At 35.8% G+C, this 21531-nt stretch overlaps 2 protein-coding genes and 1 non-coding gene across 3 annotated transcripts; 2 read left to right on the top strand and 1 right to left on the bottom strand.

Moving 5' to 3' along the window:
- The first annotated feature begins 3769 nt into the window (after positions 1–3769).
- Positions 3770–3932, top strand: LOC149388678 (U1 spliceosomal RNA). Its single transcript, XR_016301102.1, has one exon. It is a non-coding gene; the product is annotated as a U1 spliceosomal RNA (small nuclear RNA).
- Positions 3933–5116: 1184 nt separating this feature from the next.
- On the top strand, positions 5117–6704 carry BIL4 (Bax inhibitor-1 family protein). Its single transcript, XM_089624813.1, has 4 exons — positions 5117–5692; positions 5787–5900; positions 5992–6149; positions 6232–6704. The coding sequence occupies exons 1-4, from the start codon at positions 5440–5442 to the stop codon at positions 6436–6438; spliced, it is 732 nt and encodes a 243-aa protein (XP_089480939.1). The 5' UTR covers positions 5117–5439; the 3' UTR covers positions 6439–6704.
- Positions 6705–7694: 990 nt separating this feature from the next.
- Positions 7695–11741, bottom strand: LOC149388676 (VAN3-binding protein-like). The gene is made up of 7 exons (XM_089624737.1): positions 11279–11741; positions 11077–11199; positions 9810–10185; positions 8506–8706; positions 8369–8418; positions 8228–8285; positions 7695–8116 (listed from the first exon to the last, which is right to left on the bottom strand). Exons 1-7 carry the CDS (start codon positions 11678–11680, stop codon positions 7902–7904), a joined length of 1425 nt encoding a protein of 474 aa, XP_089480863.1. The 5' UTR covers positions 11681–11741; the 3' UTR covers positions 7695–7901.
- Between the last annotated feature and the right edge of the window lie 9790 nt (positions 11742–21531).

Here is a 21531-nt window from a genome sequence, read left to right as displayed (position 1 = left end):
AGGGTCCGGCCTTACATCGAGCCACATACGGTTCGAAGTGTTAACCCAAAAAATGTGTTACTAATATGCTTTATTTTTAATTGTATAACATAAAGCTATTTACAAGTGTTCTTTGTGGGTGTAGAGTTCGCCCTCCTTAATAAAATGTTATTGGGCCGTCAGACCCAATAACTTACGAAGCCCATTCAACATAAACGACTTGTGAAACGACCGAATGATAAAAACTCTATGTTGTTTATTGTTTGTTGTCATAAACGTCTAAGGAATCATTTGAGCCTGACTCATATCTCGTTACGAACTCAGACCACCTTCATCAGGAATCGTCACGAAGTCGAAGTCAGCGTGGAGATGCAATCTCGCCTTAAAACCCAAAGAGTTGACGACTTCTACATCAATCGAGTAAAGCGACGTGGCAAAGCGAGAATCAATGAAAGTCGCCAGCACGTGTCTCCGGAGATGTCGCATCTCGTAGTAGTATAAATTCATTTTTTTCGTGAAGAAATGCACACAATTTTTCCTTATTATCGTTTATCTCTCTTTCTCTATTGTATTTCTAAGTTCATCATTCATTCTTGAATTGTTGAGCTCGACTTTGTGTAATTAATCGAGATCATATTATTATTACAATCGTTATTATTCTCATTTAATTTCAATTTATTTATTATGTAGTTATATTTGTTTCCATACGATAACTTTCTGAGATCCACATATAAAATAAATCGAATCAAACACTTAAAATCTCTTAGGTTTTCTTCGTAATTGTTGAGGCTCAGAAACGACATCTACATTCTTTCTAGATTTAGTCATAGAAAGTATGTAGAGCTCTACTTGTGTGAGATGGTAAAAGACTCCCACATGGGTAGGACATCACAGACACTAAAGAGTGAGAGAGTATAAACAAAGACTTTGAACTTACTTACATGGGATGCAAATGGGTTATCTAAAGGTCTTGTGGCCTAGGCTTGTGATGTCCATTGCACTAACGAGGGGTCTGTTTAAAAGGCTATGTTTAAATGTCGTGGTATGATCCATTGTTCTCAGTGGTGATCTTGGTCCATGGCGACCTTAGGTAAGGGAGTCTAAGAACGGGGTGTCCATGGTGGTCCACGCGTTGGCCTTCTGAGAGTAGAGCGAGAATTTGGGGGTCCATGTGAATTGTATGGGCGGTTTCTTGAGGTGACTAAACGAGGGGTTCCTTATGTACATCGTAGCCCGATTTGGAGTCAGGGAGGCGTAAGATGTCATAATAGCAGCCTTCGAGCTCATGGAAAAATTGGCTTCAAGAACAACAAATCCAATTGATAAAATCACATTTTGAGTGAGAGAAATTGGGACTAAAGGAGCCAGCTTGGGCATACAAATTTGTTTCTCTTTTCTTGACTGAAAAATAAAAATAAATTAATAACAACTTCTAAAAATGGTGAGACCTGACCATGGAATCTCGTACTCGAACAATTCAGCCTTTTCGATTTTGCATGTTATAGTAAACAATTATGGAAATGACCTTCTTCTCAAACCTAATCATTCAAATTTATTATTTACTTTTTATTTCACAAGTAACTATTTTTCAGTACTTTCCTTGTTGTTTTGCAGTCCTATATTAGAAAATTATTACTAGTTATGCCGCTTGAAACTTTTGAACTCAAAACATTCAACATACTTATTGTGGAGAGAGAGAGAGAGAGAGAGAGAGAGAGAGAGAGAGAGAGAGAGAGAGTTTGCTATATAAAGGAATTAAAGTCATGGCACAAATTGTGGGATATGATTTAGTGCATATCTATTTTGTTGTTTAATTGATTAGTTCATATAACTAATTTTTCTTTTTTAATTGGTTTTTTACAAAGTTATTTTAAATACGCGGCTAAAAACATAAGGGTAATATGGTTCTTTTTGACGAATTTTTTTTAATGGCTAAATTACAAAATTACCAAACGTTGCTAATTTGCGACATTGCCTTTTATTTAATTTTTTTAATGTTATTGTTTATGGTTTTTTAAACTTTTTTTTTTAGTTTCTTTAAATAAGGGAAAAAGTTATGAAAACAACAAATAAAAAGAAAATCGTCGAAGCTTTGAAATTTTGAGAAATTTAAGGAATTAATATCTTCAAATGGGATGTTTCATTTGTTCTCTTTTTATTGTTCGTGGGTTCATTTAACGTTTACTTCGGTTTTTATAATTCAATAAGAAAAAATCGTCTAAAAACTAAAAATAAACGACATTTATAGTAGGTTTTTAACATTTCGAAATATTTAGAGAATTAACATCGAGATGTTTGGGTAACTTTCCCAAAATTTATAGTCCATCTTTCTTTGGCTTTCTCCAAGGGTGGGCAAAGCAATGCTTTGGAAGCCTTAAGGGGTATGTTGTGCCCAAAATCATAATTGTAAACAAATGCGGGGCGCTATATATACATCTCTTTGGATGTGGCTCAAAATCGAGTACTCACCACTCAAATTCCTTTGAAGCTGCTGACCTCGACAACAAAAAATGTGTTTGATACCATGACTACCCATGTCGTCAACGACGCATCAACATCCTCCGATGACACGTCCTCGAGCCTCTCTCCCATCCCAAACTCCTCCACCCCTAAGACTTGTCACTATGATGACCCCTCCTCCCCGAGACACACACGCAAACGATTTGACACAGACAATATTGTATCGTGCAAACCAATTTTGTCACGTGAAGAATTCTATAAATGAATGCAAACTGTTGTGCAACATAAGGATCGATATGTACAATTTCTATAGCGCAAATATTTGTAGAAAACCATATTTACCATGCAAAATTAACACTAATATTTGCGTTATTAGTGTTAGCAATATTATATTAATGTTGACGAAAGTACAAGACAAGTTGCATGGAAGGAAAACGAAACGGAAATAACAAATTACAAATAAAAACCGGCTAAATCTTAGAACCGGAAAAACAAATCTGAGAAGATGGAAAGAAACAGTCGAGGCCCGTTGGACGGTTTCCTTGAAGCTTTTTATCGCCCTCCCACGAATGCTGGAAAACGTGAGCGAAAGCCTCCCAGGATACAACGACTACAGAGGCAAGCTTAGCACCAATAGGCTTGACTCTCGGCGAACTAGGACTTGTGCGAAACTATCACCACGACAAAAGAAAAGAGAAAATTTTTCTGGGTAGGAGAAAAACCGGAACAGTGGGAGAGAAGGAATTGTTGTGTGTCTTCTGAATGAGAGCTGAAGCCTCTTTATATAGGTCAAGGGTACGGTTTTGAAACATCCAAAAACCGTCCAGCCTTTAAAGGCATTTAACGCTCCTAGTGAGACTATTGTATCAAGAACTACAACCTTGACCATAAAAGCCCTACAAAGTTCTTTACACGCCATCTTCTTCTTCTTCTTTTTTCTTCTTTATTGTTTTAGGATAAAATTAATGAATAAATTGTATAGTAAGAAATTTATATTTTTATATTAATACAAGTAATATCTGAAATATTACATTTTCACTTGTTCATTTTTATACGAGTATGCTATATCTTTTTTAAGTGTAGAACATAAAACTATTAACAAGTATTTTTTTTTTCAATAACTACAAACAAATAATATACCAACATTGTATCTATTTCATGCAAATTATTTTCATATGACTATCGTAACAATAATATCGAGACTATTAATCATAAGACATATATAGAATTTCATGTGTATGCGCTTTGTAAAAGAGTCCCACATGGGTAGTACATCAAAGAAAGCAAGAAGTAAGAGACTATAAATAAAGAGTGAAGGTGAGATTTGGAATTACTTACCTGGGCGGGGTCAATGAGCGATCCAAAAGGCTCATGGCCTAGGCTGGTGACCTCCATTGCACTTTTGGAGGGGTGCCAGTTTATGGTCTCCCCACTGAGGGAGATCCAACGTCATTATTTATGGCAGTGGGGGCCTGCGTTCGCGCGGCCCCTATCCAATCTCATTCTAAATATTTCATCTCTATGTGTTTAGTTTCAATACTTCAATGTAAAAATATCATCTCTACCCTCGTTTTTTATTCTTTTTAGGTTAATCACATAATATATATTTTTTTTACACACAATTTATTTATATACTAAATACCATCTTTCACTCTTCTATTATTATTATTTTTTCTAAAACACTTCTCTTTAAATCACTCGTAGCGATCCCACTGCCACTACTCAACGTTGCATATGTTGTTATACTGTAGCACATTCTCAAAATAAGTTTTGAAGTGTGTGTTAGCGGCCTCTAAACATTCAAAATGAAAATTTAAGGTCTCTATTAGAGATGCTATTGGGTTTTATTGCTTCTCGTATTTATTTTAGGCCAAATTAGCTATGATGTTGGGTAGGAGAAAGAAAAAAAATGAAAATAATTGAAAAAGTTTGTTGAGTAATTTTGTTAATAATTTGTGTGCAATCTTTGTGTTTTTTTTTTTTTTTTTTTTTTTTTTTTTTTTTTTTTTATTGGTGTTGGATTCTTGGAATTTTTGTTGATAAAACAATAATTGGATACATATCTTAATGAAAAATTTATCGTGAAATAATTTGTTTTTATTAAATAAAAATTTATGCATGTAGTAGTTAGCTTATTCCAAAGTGGAGGTCGTGTGTTCAATCTCCACCGGTAACAAATGTCATTCAAAAAAATAAAATAAAGACTTATGTACAAATGAAAACATAGATAATAGATTATACCCAAAAAAATGTTAGAATTTGAAAAATATATGATTAATCTTGAAACTCGATTTCAAGATGAATTCCCACGGAAATTAATTAAATTTAATGAGAGGGCTAGATAGTAGATACATGGTTTATTTAGAATATCTATGTTAAAATTCTAGCTTATTATATAATAATTAAGAAAATGATCTAAATTAAGATAAAATGTATTTAAATAATTAAATCATAATTTTAATTGATGGCAAATGACAATTATTGTTAATTCAGACAATTTATTACAAAAATATTTAACTTTCAAAAAGATATTACTAATTGATAACTAATATATCACGAAAACTAAAAACTAAAAGAACTTCTGTTTAAAAAAAAAAAAAATACAAATTTGGGGTACGAATTTACTACACCAGCTTTGCACATCTCTCCTCCCCCAACAGAAAAAAGAAAAAAGAAAAAAGAAAAATAGAAGACATTTTGCCCATCTTCGAGTTCGTCATCGCAATCTCTGGAGCAATCTGGAACATTGTTGATCTTCCACGTGCCAACCAAACAAGCACTCCCATTAACCGCCAACTCTTCTACCACTCGTGTGAGAAGACTCATCCCGAAAGCTCGCTTCGCACTCCTCTCTTATAATATAAATAAACCATCATTTGTGTTCCAACTTTTCCCCAAATCCGAAGGCAAAAAAAAAAAAAAAAACTCGAAATCTTTCCCTCGCTTTCTCGCAAAGAATCTCGGCATCCAAAAGCCCTCATTTCTTCTTCTTTTGACGAGATGTGGACTCAATCGTACGGGAAGACCGACATCGAGGCCAGTGGATCGAGGCCTCTGTATCCGATGATGCTCGAGAGCCCAGAGCTCCGGTGGTCATTCATCCGCAAGATTTACTCAATCATCGCCGTTCAATTGCTCGTAACCATCGCTGTCGCCGGAACGGTGGTCTCGGTCCGTCCGATCGCCGATTTCTTCGTCAGCAGTGGTACTGGATTGGCTCTCTACATCGTCCTCATCATCACTCCCTTCATCGGTACGTTTTCTGTTGCTTTGATTTCAGATTCTTCCGATTTTCGTTCGCTTTGTGGATTATGGCGATTGATTCAATAGTTTTTCATATTTGGCAGTTTTGTGTCCGTTGTATTACTATTACCAGAAGCATCCAGTGAATTACCTTCTCCTCGGGATTTTCACCGTCTCTCTCGCCTTCGCCGTTGGATTGACCTGTGCGTTCACGAGCGGTGAGTTAATTATGACTATGCTGTGCAATCTAGGATCTGACCTAGATTTTGAATTTGATTGTATGATTGATTTTATGAAAATCTAAAACAGGAAAGGTAATTCTTGAGTCGGTGATTCTAACCGCGGTTGTGGTGGTGAGTCTGACTCTGTACACGTTCTGGGCCGCGAAGAGAGGCTACGATTTCAACTTCCTCGGACCGTTCTTGTTCGGGGCGGTTATGGTTCTCATAGTCTTTGCTTTCATTCAGGTATCATCATCATCATTTTCTTTCAATCAGTTTTGTGTGAATGTAAATTTTGCGTGTGCTTATGGTTTTCCTTTTTATATAGATTCTGTTTCCATTGGGAAAAATCTCGGTGATGATATATGGAGTTTTGGCATCGATTATATTTTGCGGGTACATCATATACGACACGGACAATCTGATCAAACGATACACGTACGACGAGTACATTTGGGCCGCCGTGTCGCTCTATTTGGATATCATCAACCTCTTTCTGTCGTTGCTCACTCTTTTCAGAGCGGCTGATAGTTGAAGATACTACTATCATTTTTCTTTTCCTATCGAGTGTTTTTCCTTTCTTGGGTGGAAAAAGTAGAAGAGGAATTCCTTGTCCATATAACTTTTTTTTTTAGCTTAAAGGACGGTTACGTGCCCAAAACGACTGTAAATGGTTTGATGGATAAAAGTTTTCTTTAGCTTCGAAGTTATGCATGTAATTTGATGCTTCCACGAGTGGAACGAATAAGTCTGAAAAAGGAAATGAAAACGATTGAAGCTACAGACTTGATGTTGGTTTTCTTTTTGTTTGTTCTATTTGTTTAACTGTATTAGGAAATGGACAGTTGGGTTAATAGGCCCGCGAATTTTACGAGTTTCCTGTCAGTATGGTACGGTTACAATAGAAACCATTAATGAATATTGGTTTGTGTTTGACGAAGACGTTATTCGTTAAGTAAAGAGATAAAAAAAAACGACATAATATAAAACGAAATATCATAATAACCCCCAAGGTTAAGTTTCACTAATTTTTTGAGTTTCTCACTCACGTTCTCACTCATTGAGGTTTCAAAATATGTTCACAATTTAGTATTTTTGACCAGGATAAAGAGGTTGCGGATGTTTCCGTTGAGCTGCAGCGAGATTGCTACTTCCATCAAGTTTGGCGTATCATTTGCAAGTGATTTTCTATGTTTGATTCTAAATGATGAAAATCGTATATCGACAGCTTGCTTCCTAGTCAAGAGGCGGCTCGATCTCTTTGAGGGGTTTTGGTCTAGATCCCCTTTTTCACTTGAGTTCTTAATCTTAAGTATATTTCTTAGTTATACGAAAGTGTCCAATTTCACTCATGTTGACTTGTAGTTACTCCATAGCCTTCTGTTGTTTGATTTTTTTCTTTTGCTTTCCCAAACAGGCTTGTAAATCATTCACGAGTCGCTCAATAGTCATGGTTGTTCAATCATGTTTTGTACAATATTGGTAGCAATGCACAAGTCAAAACTTGGATTCAAAGGACATACGACTTTTATCATGGCCTTCTTCATCTGACAGCTTTTGAGAGGATCTTACAACTGGGATACCACTTTGTTAAGCTTGAATATAAAACTAGAGGATCATATCTCTATTACAGAGAACTTTGTTTGCATTTAGCTTTGATTCAAAGTGTAGGATCATACCTCTAATTATAGTACTTTAAGGTTAAGTTTAAAATCACAAATTCTAAAGAGTTCTTTAACTCTAGAAATTCCAAAACTATTCTAAAAATTATTACAACCATTAATACTCTAAACATTACAAGCCAAACTTTACGAATGCAGTCCAAAAATATCAACAAACCCATAACGACTAAGCCCACAACAACTAAGAGCATATAAAGTTTCAACAAATTTTCATATGCCCTGTTCTTTTGTTCTATCTACACGTTGATCACGATGAGCTCGAAGACTAAATCTATTTTTCCAAGTGTCTTACACAAAATTGATAGCTCTCAACTTTTCAACGCCCGTTCTTATTCTTTCTCTCGGCAACCATAGAAAGAAGCCGAGACACTCCTCGAGTCCAGAGCTCGTAGTCGTTCTGGTTCTTGCACTCGAACTCAACGACTCCTCGATTCTCCGTCCTCAGTCCAAAGTAACGCCGCTCCTCTCCTCCGTCCAACAAGTGCCGTCCCGGCCAGGCTGGCACGTCCCTGCACACATCATACACCACGTCTGCCCATATTTCCATAAACAACCGTTATTGCACGTCCCACAGGTTCCGAGAGAAAAACAATCGAATTGCAATCATACAATAATAATAATTATAGGAAATGAATTGCCTACTCTTTTTCTTCTTGGTGATAGTCCCGGCCACATGTTTACTTTTCATCTTAAGCATCACCTATATATAAAAAGAGATAATGAGAACACCAAACAAAAAATGCAGTCTTTGATCACGATTTTGATTTTTCCGTCAACGCTTACTTGACCGGTCCGGTGAATATACACAGAAACCACTTTCCAGTGAAGATCGCCTGCGTATGAAAATAGCATTACGTTAAGATTGTTTTTTTTTTCTTTTCTTTTCTTTCTAGAATAGGGTTGAGAGATATGGACCGAACCTTTGCGAGTACGTTTGAGGAGTTCGGTGCCTGCGGCTAGAACTTGTTGGTTGACGAAGACTGGTGAATTGTCAATCCAAAGCTCACCGCTGAGAGAAGAGGCGAGTTTAGCACAAACGGCTTTCTCAACGGGCTTTACCGAAGCCATATTCCACGCCTCCTTCCCTGCCCTTCCCTTCAGTGTAGCCACTCCACGTAGAGCTGCCAATTCATACATTTTACTATAAAACCATTTGTTGAATATTTGACAATAAAAAAAAATTCATGCCTTTTAAGATCACATATGCTATGTAAACTTACAAGCCCATTAGAGGTTCATTTTTTTTTTTTTTTTTTTTTTTTTTTGGAAAATGTAAAGTATATAAGACCTTAAAGTTTGTCAGATATTTCAGTCAATTTACGCGTGTAAATATTTTTGGAAAATGTAAAGTAAATTTTTGGTAAATAGTCAACATTTTGATAAGGCATTTCAGTCAATGTAAGCGTGTAAATATTTAGTCATGACTATTTATCAAAACCCTACTAAAAATTGGTTAAAGACAAACAAAAACTTTAAATAAAACTATATATTTAATGAACCCTTTTAAAAAAATGGTTATTAAGTTATATAGCCACACGGTTATAGTGAATTGGGATATAACCCACATTTGGTTAATTTCTTGTAAATAGCCAAGTTAACTTATTAACAGATTAGTAAAAGACTTATTTAACCCAGCCAAACATGTAAAAAATGTAGTTAATAGGCTGCCACGTATGCAAGTTGGCTATTTACAAAGTATTTACCAAAGATTGGCTAATTTACAATTTCTATAGTTTAAGCGGTTTACGTAGCCAATTTTTTGTTAAAAAAATGAATTTAACCATCCAAGATTTGGTGAAATTAATATACACAGAATAAAACTTCGAAAAATTAGTTTTATTATTATAGCAAAATTAGTTTGTTCTCATGTAAAGTTAAAGTTTCATTTTTTATTGTATTTATACAAAGAGAGAAACTAAACTAAAAAAAAAACAAAAATCAGATTAATTAAAAAAACATTAAAAGAAATTATACAAAATAGTTAAAATTAAGTTGTCATATTCTTTTCACACCAAAATTAATTTTTTATTTATTATTGTAGCAATTTATTTCTTTCTAAAAAATTAATTTAAGATCAATTTTATTTTTAACCAGATTTTATATATTTCGATTATTTCACTAATTTTTAGGTAAACTTTTGATTATTTTGCATTTTGCAGATCTAATAATTTAAATCCACTATTTAACTAAATCACCCAAAAAAATTATGGCTCCTAAGACAGACCTGTGGCTGCCGCGGCGGTGAGTGTTACTATGTCGTCATATGAATGGACGTTGACGGCGGAGCTGACGACGGCGGCGAGGTGGTCGCGGTCGGCTCCGAGTGCCTCGGCCGCCTCGGCGCACTGCGCGGCGACTAACGTGGCGGCGGAGGCCACGGCCGCGTCGGCCTTGGCGGCGCGCTCGTTCTTGGCCGTGAGAGCGGCGACGGCGGAGGCCACGGCGGCGACGGAGACGGCGGCGTGGATCTGAGCGTTGTGGGCCCGAGTCTCCTCCTTCTTCCGCTCCTTCCTGTCCTTCAGCCACCGCCCCACCGTCTTCGATCCGCCGCCGGCCGCCACCGCCTGTACAGAGTTGTTGCTGTGGGTCCCACCCAAGAACTGCGTTTCATTTTACAGATTAGATTTATTTTAGAATTGGGGTTTTTTTTTCTGATGTGAAAGTACAAGTTGGATTTGGAGTTTTTTTTTTTTGTAGGGGAAAATGTAGCTCAGTCAGCAAGTAGACAAGAATCGCAGAGTAGGAGACAAAAAGCGAATCTTATTATTTACTATTTCAAGTCAGTGAATGAAGCTACGTGGTCAGTTTCAAAGGGAAAACAAAATAGTGAACCTGGCTACGTAGTTGATGAGGTGATTTGTTCCAAAATCCAAACCAATGATGGTCATGTCAACAATATTTACTTTTTTTTTGTGGAATTAAATAATTATTTTTTCATTAGACGTGTAAATTTAAATATTAAAAAAAAGCATAAATCCTTAAAATATATTTATCCACGAGCATCATATCACATTAATTTATCTAAAATTAGCGAAATAGTCACAAGAAATACGCAAAAATACAAATGTTAGATTTCAATAATATTTTTTTTTTATCATGTGATTGAATTTTTTTAAGTGAAAAAATAAATTATCAAAGAAATTTAATCACAAAAAAAATTAATATTTTGACGATGTAGCTTTAACTATTTTGTCAAAATTTAAAAACTTTGACTACAATATAAAATTTAACTATTTTACTTGTATAATTTTTCCTTTATTGAAAGGAGAAAAAGCGAACAAAGAATGGATTTCATTTTTATTTATTTTATAACGGACAAAAATATTAGTTTATTAATTACACAGTAAAAACGTAAATCATATCTCTCGTCTTTACTCAAGTAAAGAAAAGTCTGAGAAAGCCTGAGCCGCTGTGTTGCGTGTTTCCGCTAGGCTTAACGAATATTATTTTTTTTGGTATGAGAAAATATCGAATGAGCATGAGTTAAAAACCTTAGTGACGTCATCGAACTCCTCCGAAGGAGACACCGGAGGACTGTCCGTCTCCGTTAGGGAACCGCCGTTCAACGGTCCACTGCTGTGCGAAAGCCTACCTGACGTTAACGGAGACACTTCCTACAACGGATAAGACAAAAAAAAGAGTTATTGTTATAACTATTTTTTTTTATATTCAGTCAAATAAAAGTGCACAAACCTGATCTCTCATGGACTGCGACATAATGCGGTCGAGAACGAGCTGAGAAGTGACTGAGGAAGCGAAAGAGAACTGGTTGTTGTTGTTGTTGTTCCCTGAGAGGAGGATCGGAATCTCTTCGGACTCTCCGACGATGTCTTCAACAATGGAGGCGTTAGTGCAAGAGGAAGAGCTGTTGCTGGATTTCGAAGAAGCCATGCAAATAGAGGAAGAAGAAGTGTTGTTAATGTTGTTGTTTGGTGCGAGAGTTTTGGAGACTTGAAGAGCCGAGGCACTCCAAGACCTGGACAGAAACTCCATCGGAGCTCTCGGGCTCTCCGGCAAGTGGGAGATACTCGCCGCCGGGCTGTACTCGCTCCGACGAGAGGGTTTCAGACTCAGAGGGATCGTCGTCTCTTCCATTATAGATGTATGAAGTAGTTGTGTGGGAGAGGAGTGAAATGTTACTTTTGTGTCTTTTTTTTTTTTTGAGGTAAATTGTTACTTTTGTGTGTAATAAAGAACTAAATATGAGAATAAAGAGATCTATCTCTCTGTGTGTCTAATATACTGTGGCCTACGGCTTATAATGTCATGTGGTGGGATGTGTACTCTTTTGTGTGGGGTCCGTTGGAGCTCTCTTTTATAGGGCTCGTTTTAAAGTATTTTTTTTGGTGGTTTGTGAATCATCATAAAAAAAAATTAAAAAAAATAAAAAATAAATAGTGTTACTGTTTGTGTTAGTGTCCCGGATTCGTGTAAAATAAATTCGATTTCAAAAGTTGTTAAAGTGAGACGATTAAAGATTAAAGGTTCCGATAAAAAAACAAATTCTTTATTTTCGTAATAATAAAAAAATATTCAATTTACTTTTTTTTTTTTTTTTTTTTTTTTTTTTTTTTTTTTGTTGTAGCTAAGCCTTGTCTTAGCATTAGAGACATGTATGATATATGTAAAATATAGTCTTAGCCGTTTACAAATGATTCAAACATGATTTCTCACATGATTTAATCTTAGCCGTTTAGAAAAGGATTCTCTAGATATCTAGTCTATGTATTGACGCACAAAATTAATACAACAATTATCTCACGAAAAGCAATGACTTCCGAGCGCACAATCCCGAGAACTCTTAGTGTCTAGGCAAGATTATCTTTAAATACAAACGAATCTAATAAAAGAGAGAACGTAAATGAGGGTGCTGAACAATAGGTGAAGTTTCTATGTATGATAAGCTGAAGTCCCTTGTTTCAGTCATGCTTCCTTCTATTTATAGTTCTTTGGGTCGAGTTCGTTGGGTGATTAGTCTCACGTTTTTTAAAGTTGCTGAATAACCGCTGCAGGGCGTTCGTAATGGGCGGTTACTTGCTCATCTGCTCGGTATAACCGTTGAAGTGAGCCTTTTATTTAAGTTTGAATTGGTTTACACGTGTTTATACACTACAGCAAAAACAACTTTTAAAAGTTCTGCTCGGTAGGGTTCGTTCTTACTTTATGAACAGTTTGTTCCTTAACTTTCATGAACCCTCAGGCTTATTTAACTCAGATTCGATGCTGGATTTCTACCTTTCTCGGTGCATCCGAGCTCCAGCTGCTCAGACTATGCAAATTATATGAGTAACACTATGAAAACTCAAGTTTTACCATATGATTAACTTTTGGTAAATTTTAAGTAAATAACTACGAGATTTTATTAACAAAGTAAAAAAGATATTAATAGTTATAAATATTCGTTAATAATTGTAAACAATCATCAGACTTCAATGACATAAATAGAATCCGAAAAACATCCAACTAATACCATATCATCAAATTTTGACAATTTAACAAATCTCCAAATTTTAACGTTTAGTTACTCAATTAGTTTTCTAGAAAAAAAAAAACCTTTCATTTTCTCACATAATTTTTCTCATTTCTCTAGTTCTTTCAAATATCTCATAATTTCTCAACAAATTTCTCTCACATTTATTTACATTTTCTCCATTATCCATCACCTTAACCGTAAAACAAATCTTATATTTCCGACTTCAGAACTCAAACACTCGATAATAAAAGTGTTTCATATTGTAATACACAAATATATTCATAATGGCAATAAAGAGAAATCGCACTAAATAAGCCGCTTCAAAATAATCCATTTCCAAAATAATCCATTTATCATTTTCGGTTTAACTGTTTGACTTGGCTAAAATTGGTCGAGCAGGTTTTATTTTGACCTGATTTTTGTATTTCCAATTATTTATTCAATGGTTTTTAATATATTCCTAGATTGTGTAACGAATTCAACATTTTTGTTGGTTCAATAATAGTTACCTTTTATTTGTAGCTAACAATTATTTGATTTTAGTATCTATTAAATATAATAAAATGCTCAATCAAAAACAGAAATGACATCTTTCTTTTAGAAAAGAAAAAAAAAAGACAACGTGTTTTAATTTTGGAAATTTTCAATTCATATCCCACGAATTGAAAACACTCTTATATTATAAAACAACAATTTTTCTTTTAAAATAAAACGACTTGATTTTTTTTAAAAAAATATGATAACATGTTTTTTTTTTATCATTCATAAGAAAAAAAAACAGCAATAAATATAAGTTTTTTTTTTTTTTTTAATTAACGAAACTGTTTGTTTATAGGTTTGTATGTAAATAACCATCTTTTTATAAAGCAACGGATTGTAAACGCAATTATTTTTTTGTTTTAGTAACAAAATTTCAAAACATATCGCAAATGATAATTGCAAAATAAGACATTAGAAATTTCATCTGTACTTAAAAAATTTGAAATCGTGAATCCAAATTACTATAATTTAAGAAAATGCACATAAAATTAGATAGGTAAGGTCCCTAACTTTCAATTTTGAAAATTAAAAAGAATGACGAACACAATGACGATGGCCGCTTCGATACAGGCAAAAAAAAAAAAAAATTGTGATTATGAAGAATGAGTTGCAATGTGATCGACATGCTAATAATGACCATGCAATGCTCTACCTCAGTTTCACTTCCTCAGAGAGAGAGAGAGAAGCATAGATTCTCCATTTTACAAGAAGTACGTATAGAAATTCAACTTCAAAAATAGAAAAATATAATAGACAATGTTATCTGATCAATGTTTCAAATATAACCACTGAATCTCACGTGGCAAAATTAGCTTTTATTATATTTTGGATATCTGTATACCGTTAATTTCTATTAATGACTACTTTGTAAAATTAAAAAAAATAAAAAATATTGGTGGTCTACTATCAGCCCATCATTCAAATTCCATGAGGAATTTTAAGCGTTGGTTCAAGGGTGTGGGTCCCACAAACTAGCCGCGCTAGGCTAGAAGTAAGTAAGTTATGGTGAGAGATGAGTGAGGACAGTGGGCTAAAGCTAAATTTAAGTGACTGAGTGTCTGCTCCGAAGCCCTAACCAGCCTTTAGGTCTTGCCACTATCAACAGCCGACAATTTTGGAGGTCCCCCAAACAGATTTCAGCTCTTCAGACCTGCGCACCTGAGAGGGATCTATGCTAAAATACGCCTGCCCTGCCCACGTCATCATCTAACTCTTTCGTCATCACAACGAGCACAACAAAACCTTTTTTTTTTCCTTCTCAAAAAAATTTGTCTGACCACCCGAGGGTACCAAAGCTGATTAAAAACAACGTGAAAGAGATAACAGGTTTTCTTTTCTTTACTTTTATTGGGGTTTTCAAGAGAGATTTTTGTATTCTAGCCACCCTGATTGTTGACCAAAGACACTACTTTTTATTCCTTTTGTCACATTTTCCAAATGATCGTAACCACCTTTCGTTTTCCATATACAGACTTCGTACTTTCTTGTTCTGTGTTGGTCGTCTTGTTGCTATTCGGTTGATCAATTTAGGGTATGAAGAAGTGTAGATGAAAAAACTTTTAATTGTTTTACAAAAGTGTCCTTTTTTATATATAAGAAAAACATTATTACGGCAGTGCTAAATTTGTAGATTCATATAATTGTGATCTCTAAAACATGTACAAAAGAACAATTTATTACAGAGAGAAAAGGGTAAAAAGTCAGACTCAGCTTCATGCTTTGTTTGTGGGGCAAGTAATCCATAATATATGCATGGAATGGAATGGAATAGTAGGACCATATGTTTGCTTTCCTTCTTTCTCTCCCTCCAACGAAATAAGCAAATAATTCCAATTTGCTTTTTGATCATTCCGAAAATTTCAAAGAGAAAGATGTTATCATATATCAACATCAAGCCATCCCAGCAAAGATTCCCCAACTTAACTTAGCTATGTTTATTGTTTAGGAAAGTTAAAAATCTGTATTATTAAAACAAGAAAGTGATTTATTTTGACGACTTTCTTTCTGATCTCAGTTTCTGAAACCCAAAACAAAAATGGAGAGAAATAATCGAGGAAAATGTTGTTGGGTTGGTAATGTGACTCGTTTAGTGTCCGTTTACTTGAGATCCGGGAGTTCGTCAGTTGACTTCTGTCAGAGAATTATTCCTCACTAAATCTAATAATCAACAACATGATTAATCATTAATGCAATAGATTTGATGAATTCCATCCCACAAATGCAGGAAGAAAAATGGATTTGTGTATCTGCCACGTACGTACTATACGATTTTGAAGAGAAATTGGTGACAAGATTAGGATATGGACCAGATATCATTTAGCAGCATATATAGAGTAGAGGGGCGATTAAAGGTTGTTGTATAGACTATAGTCTCTCTCGACTGACAATGTGTAGTAGGCTGTTAGCTTTCGTTATAAATCTGCAAAGGTAAAGAAGACTCGGGAATCCAATAAATTGCTTACTGGGCGATATTCTTTTCATGTCTAAAACCTTGGTACTTTTCATTCAGTGGGCAAAGTAACTTCATTCAGCCAAATACGGTAATGATCATGTACATTAAAACTATATCAATGCCGCTTTGGGGTGGTAAACCCGTAACAAGTTTCTATCAGATTCTTAAGCGTCAAATAACAGCTGCTAAAAATAATAGAAAATTTTAAATAAATATTTTTAAAGGGTATCAAGGGAAAAGTCTACAAACACCAATTTTTTTTTTTTTTTTTTTACTCAGTCAGAATGAGCTAAAAGATCGGTGTTTGTGAAAAATTTCCGTTAAGAGTGACCCTTTGACAATGTTTATTTTTCTTCTAAAACAACAATGTTTCAAAATTTACTATTATTTTTAGCAACTGTTATTTGTCGTTTAAGAAAAGGGAAACTTGATAAACCAAGCTCAATGTAGCATCTGATTTGAAAACCAAGCCATATTTTGGATCTTTTAGGGAAACCAAGCTCTTGACCATATGAATTGTCCAAATCACCCTTAAATTAAAATTCTTTTCAAAATCAAGTCTTTCTCTCCACTCCCCTTCCCTTCCCAAATCACGCGTGCACTACTACATAAAGCACATTAGAAGACATGAGATTTAAGACGTTCTCTAAAATGCACGACTTTAATAGTCTAAACTTTCGTTTGGCTTTACAAGTCATTTAAAAAACGTCTCAAACAAACATTTTAAGTCATTAAAATAACGTCTTTAAAGGGTGTATAAAAATATTTTGAGTCAATTAAAAAATGACTTGAAATACATACATATTTTTAAGACGTTTAAAGAATGACTTAATAATGTATTTGAAGTTATTTATTAGACGACTTAATAGATTAAATCATATCATTTAAGTCATTTAATAAACGTCTTGTAATAAATATGGAAATAGTTTTACAAATGTCTTCAAATATTGTATTTTCAAATTACCGTAAATCGATTTGTTATTTCCACGTATGCAAATAAAAAAAAAACGCTCAGCCCGCAAACCCCCACGCACAGCAAACCCCACGCAAGGCAAACCTCGACCCGCTAGTCGTCGTCGTCGCCGCCATTCGCTCAGTCCTCTTCTTGTTCAGCCCTCCTCGTCGCCGCCATTCGCTCTACTCGCCATTTCGCTCTCCACGCCTTAAATCAGGTTGTTTTAGGGCAAGTCGCGACCGACGCAAACCAGTCCAGCCCTCATCACCATTTCGCTCAGTCCTCCTCATGTTCTTGAACCGAGTCGCTTCTGTCCTCATTACATCGGTCCTATAAACGAAAATGGTGAGTTTGTTTTGGGTCTCATTGTTTTAGGGTTGTTTTGGGTCCCATCGATGCTGCCTTCATTACATCGGTCTCATTATATGAGATTATTTCAAAATCTTCGATTATGGACTTGTTAGGGTTGTTTTCGATGAATTTTTGGTGATTAAGATTGTTTTGATATGAAATCTTGGGTTTTTTCGGTATGAAATTTTGGGATGTAGTTTTGATTAGACATTTCGGATTTTTTTGCTATGAAGTTTATAGCGTTTCAGAGTACTTTATGCTATTATTTGAAGCGATTTCGAAGATTTAAGATTGATTTCTTTTGGAAAGATTTGTGAGGATATGTATGTAGTTTGGATATTTTGCACCTACTTTGAGCAATATTTGTGTCAAAATTCGAAGTTTTTAGCTTTGATTGATTCTTTATTTCGAACTTTTCTCACTGTTTTATGACAACTTATCATTTTTTGGGTATGTTTTTATTAGACATTTCGGATTTTTTGGCTATGAAGTTTATAGCGTTTTAGGGTATTTTCTGGTATTATTTGAAGCGATTTCGAAGATTTAAGATTGATTTGTTTTGGAAAGATTTGTGTAGATATGTATGCAGTTCGGATATTTTACACCTACTTTGAGCAATATTTGTATCAAAATTCGAAGTTTTTAGCTTTGATTGATTTTTTATTTCGAACTTTTCTCATTTTTATGACAACTTATCATTTTTTTGTAGGCACCGAAATATGAATTGTTAGTTTCCATCTGTAAGGACTACAGTGGTCAAATAAGTTTCAGAGGCAGCGGGTACTTGAAGGAAACAAGCACATGATTTATAGCATTCGGATTACAGGTTAGGTTGAAGGACACACAATTTAGTTGGATCGATTCCCCTTCCGTTACGGGGTTCAATTTTAATGGTGTTATTATAGACCAACTTCTCCAACAACGCATCCAACAAAGAGGTCCGGATGCAATTTATTTTGGTATCGGTAAGAAACCTATCCGTTGCGGAAGAAACGAGTTTGCTTTGACGACCGGACTAAAGTTTAGTGCGCTTCCGTCAACCGAAGAATTCAAGAAGCACCTTTCAAGCAACTGTCTGTTGAAGACATATTTTCCTGACCCCGAACAACTTGATGACAACGACAAAAAAAAAAAAAAAACTTCACAAGCCACCGTCTGTTGCTGATTTAGAGGCAGCTTTTCTGAAATGCACGAACAAAGAAGACTGCTACAAGCTTGGACTTTGTTTGATTGTGGAAGGTGTGATACGAGGAAAGGATAGTTGGCAAGGTATTTGGGAGGAGTTTTTGAGTATGGTTGATGAGCTCCCATACTTTATGGCGTTTCTATGGGGCCACATTAGTTGGGCTGCCACTCTCTAGGGGTTGCTAGCGACGGACCCGAAACAACTTCGTAGCTTATACGAGAATCGAGGTAAGAAGTAGAAGAAGGTTCAAGACGCAAAGTATGTGGTCCACGAGTTTCTTCATGCTGTTCAATTTTGGGCGTACGATGCCATAGAGTTTGTCGGTGTAGAGTATGGCAAGAAATTGAGCGAGAATAGCATTCCGAGAATACTCAAATGGGTGAGCATGAAACAAGCAAGACAGAAGGGGTTCACAAAAAAGTTAATCCGACAAAGCGTATGTTTTCTCACTTTTTTTCTTCGAAGATTTTATGTACATTTTCAGGTTCATTTCGACGTTTTACAACTATTATGTATGATAATTTCAAAGTTTTGTTTTATAGGTGGAGGCAACACCGAATCTTGAGCCTACCGATGGTGAGAAGAAGTATCTCTCCAGACTCGAGAGACACTCATCTTGTATACCAGAATATCCGGGTTACAGTTCTGTTGTAGCGCACAAGAAGTCTGCGTACGTGAACGAAGAGGGCGTTGGCCCACCACCTGGAGATGAGAAGTTTTCAATGCTAGAACGGCGTTTGACTGATGTGGAGCATAATGTTAAGAAAATGTGTAGGGAGCAGAAGCTCATGAGGAAGCAAATCATGAGGTGGCAAAAAGACACGATTGAGAAACTCAATAATTTGGTAAGTGTCGCCCCGGGAAGCGCTACACAAGAAGAGAGGTATCCACCGGAGAAGTATCCACGGCGGAGGTCACCATCTCCACATGGTAATCTGTCTCAACTGTGTATTTCGTAGTTTTTAATTTTATATTGTTACTGGTTTCGGAGTTTTATGGCTTTTGTTATATACTGTTTCGAAGATTAGTTATTAATTCTTGGTGTTTTGTGACATAATTTTGGGCAGTGGTGAATGATGAAGGTTTATTTTTTGAGTGCGACGAAGCTGTCAATATTCATGATGAAACTTTGGACCATCCGGATGATGATGATATCAGTAATGGTGAAGAAGAAGAAGATGGTGAGGAAGACGACGATGAAGCTGATGACAACGATGGAGATGATGAAGAGGAAGACGATGATGGTGAGGAAGACGAGGATGAAGGTGATGACAACAATGGAGAGGATGAAGATGAAGACGATGATGACGAAGGGATGGAAAGCACCGTGGCAGCCCCCGAGACGGCAAGCACCACGGGAGCGGCCGTGAAGGAAAACACCAAGCACCATTGGATTGTGTAGTTTCGAAGAGAAAGAGCAAGCGGCCCATAAAGCATGATGATTACACTCCGTTGAACATAGCCAAACTGAAAAGCCTGAAAAAAGGGAGATGAAAATTATTTCGCCATCCTCATCTTCCTCATCATCACCATCCTTATCTTCCCCATCACCTTCTTCATCGCATGGCGCCTGAAAATCATTCACCTCGACACTAGTACCTAAGCATACTACCTGAGAATTTGGGGTTGGTGAAACTGCCCTGCTTGGAGTTGTACTGAGAGCTGCATCAACAATGTTTCTTTTCACGGGGGTTACGCACAAGGAACTCCTCAGTTTCGAGTGACCAGAATTCTCTAAAATAAATGCCGTCACACTAGCGTCCGATGCCAAAATGAGAGGAGGCATTGGTCTTCCAGCCCAAACATACGCAGCTTCAAGTTTCAAATCGTATAACGACTCATCGACACAAAAAGCTTCGTACATAGCGATTAATAGCTCCGCCCGAGATATGTCTTTCGCGAGTGCACGCAGTTCGAATCGCGATTCATTAGTATATTCCCATTTTGTACCTTTGTTCACCCAAGTACGTACCATCAAATAAACAACATATATTAACGTTTGAACCTGTTAAGAAGTTAAAAAGTATACATTGTTGTCAATGGCGCCCACAAGAAGAGTTGTAATCTTTATTTTGTACATTTGATGTAATAAAGTCTCATGAAGACTCTTGCTTGTAATTGCCTATTCATTCATTAATAAAAAGTCGAAACGTTCATTCAATCTTCCGTGTTTGAAGCTTTATGATAAAACCTTAGTCTTTAGTCCATAAACAAACTAAACAACTTACGAAGAGACAAATGTAGATTTGCAAGAACAAACTCTTCGTAGTTTGCTTAAAACGATATATTCGCAATCTAAGGGTCAAAGGACTATTGACCTCAGTATGATTGTTAGAAGAATCTATGATGTCTGGTTATGAGGCATTGAGAGTTGGAGACTCTATAGTTCTTCTAGGTATCTTCCGAAGGTACTGAATTGACCAGTGCACTTCTAGAGACAAGATAAGAACAAACCATTTAACCTCTTATGTCTCGAAGTCACTATGTATGAATTGCATCATGCTTACCTTAATCCTGAAATGAGACATGCCATTTCACAGCTTAGTATTCTCATTTGAGAAAGTCAAAGTTCGGACTCACTATGTGATTCCGAACAGGGCCTATTGGTGAAGTACTAAGTTGTGAGAATGTCATGAGTAACTTTGTGAAGTTCTCATAGATATGGAATTCATGTACAAGATTGCTGAAATGCAATGTATGTCACCTCATGCTTTGTTCCTTGGAGTGTGAATAAATGAACTGACCAGTGTCCAAATTGAGTCCTGACTCTTTTGGATGAAACAATGTGACTTGTTAGCTCCTCGTCAATACATTGTTTCTAACTTATTCACAAGCGACAAAGGAGTTGAGGAAATAACAACTAGAAGGGTAAAATGGTAATTTAGTAAATCCCGACTAGCTGATGACATTCATGAAGGGTAAACATAGATAATATTCAGTGGATCCGCTCATCATAATTAGGTCGAATTCTTGAGTAGAAAATAAATTC

This window comes from Urtica dioica, chromosome 8 (assembly GCF_054948205.1).
Source record: "Urtica dioica subsp. dioica isolate 48M chromosome 8, U.dioica_male_clone48M_v1_H2, whole genome shotgun sequence".
NCBI lineage: Eukaryota > Viridiplantae > Streptophyta > Magnoliopsida > Rosales > Urticaceae > Urtica > Urtica dioica.
The sequence above is the reverse complement of the archived record's forward strand: the minus strand, read 5'-3'. Positions and strand labels throughout refer to the sequence as shown.

Coding starts and splice junctions, on each gene's coding strand:
- BIL4 (XM_089624813.1), top strand. CDS start 5,440: ATGTGGACTCAATCGTACGGGAAGACCGACATCGAGGCCAGTGGATCG. Junction 5,693..5,786: donor CATCATCACTCCCTTCATCG/GTACGTTTTCTG, acceptor CATATTTGGCAG/TTTTGTGTCCGTTGTATTAC. Junction 6,150..6,231: donor TAGTCTTTGCTTTCATTCAG/GTATCATCATCA, acceptor CTTTTTATATAG/ATTCTGTTTCCATTGGGAAA.
- LOC149388676 (XM_089624737.1), bottom strand. CDS start 11,680: ATGGAAGAGACGACGATCCCTCTGAGTCTGAAACCCTCTCGTCGGAGC. Junction 10,186..11,076: donor AGTTCGATGACGTCACTAAG/GTTTTTAACTCA, acceptor AATGAAACGCAG/TTCTTGGGTGGGACCCACAG. Junction 8,419..8,505: donor CCTCAAACGTACTCGCAAAG/GTTCGGTCCATA, acceptor TTTCATACGCAG/GCGATCTTCACTGGAAAGTG.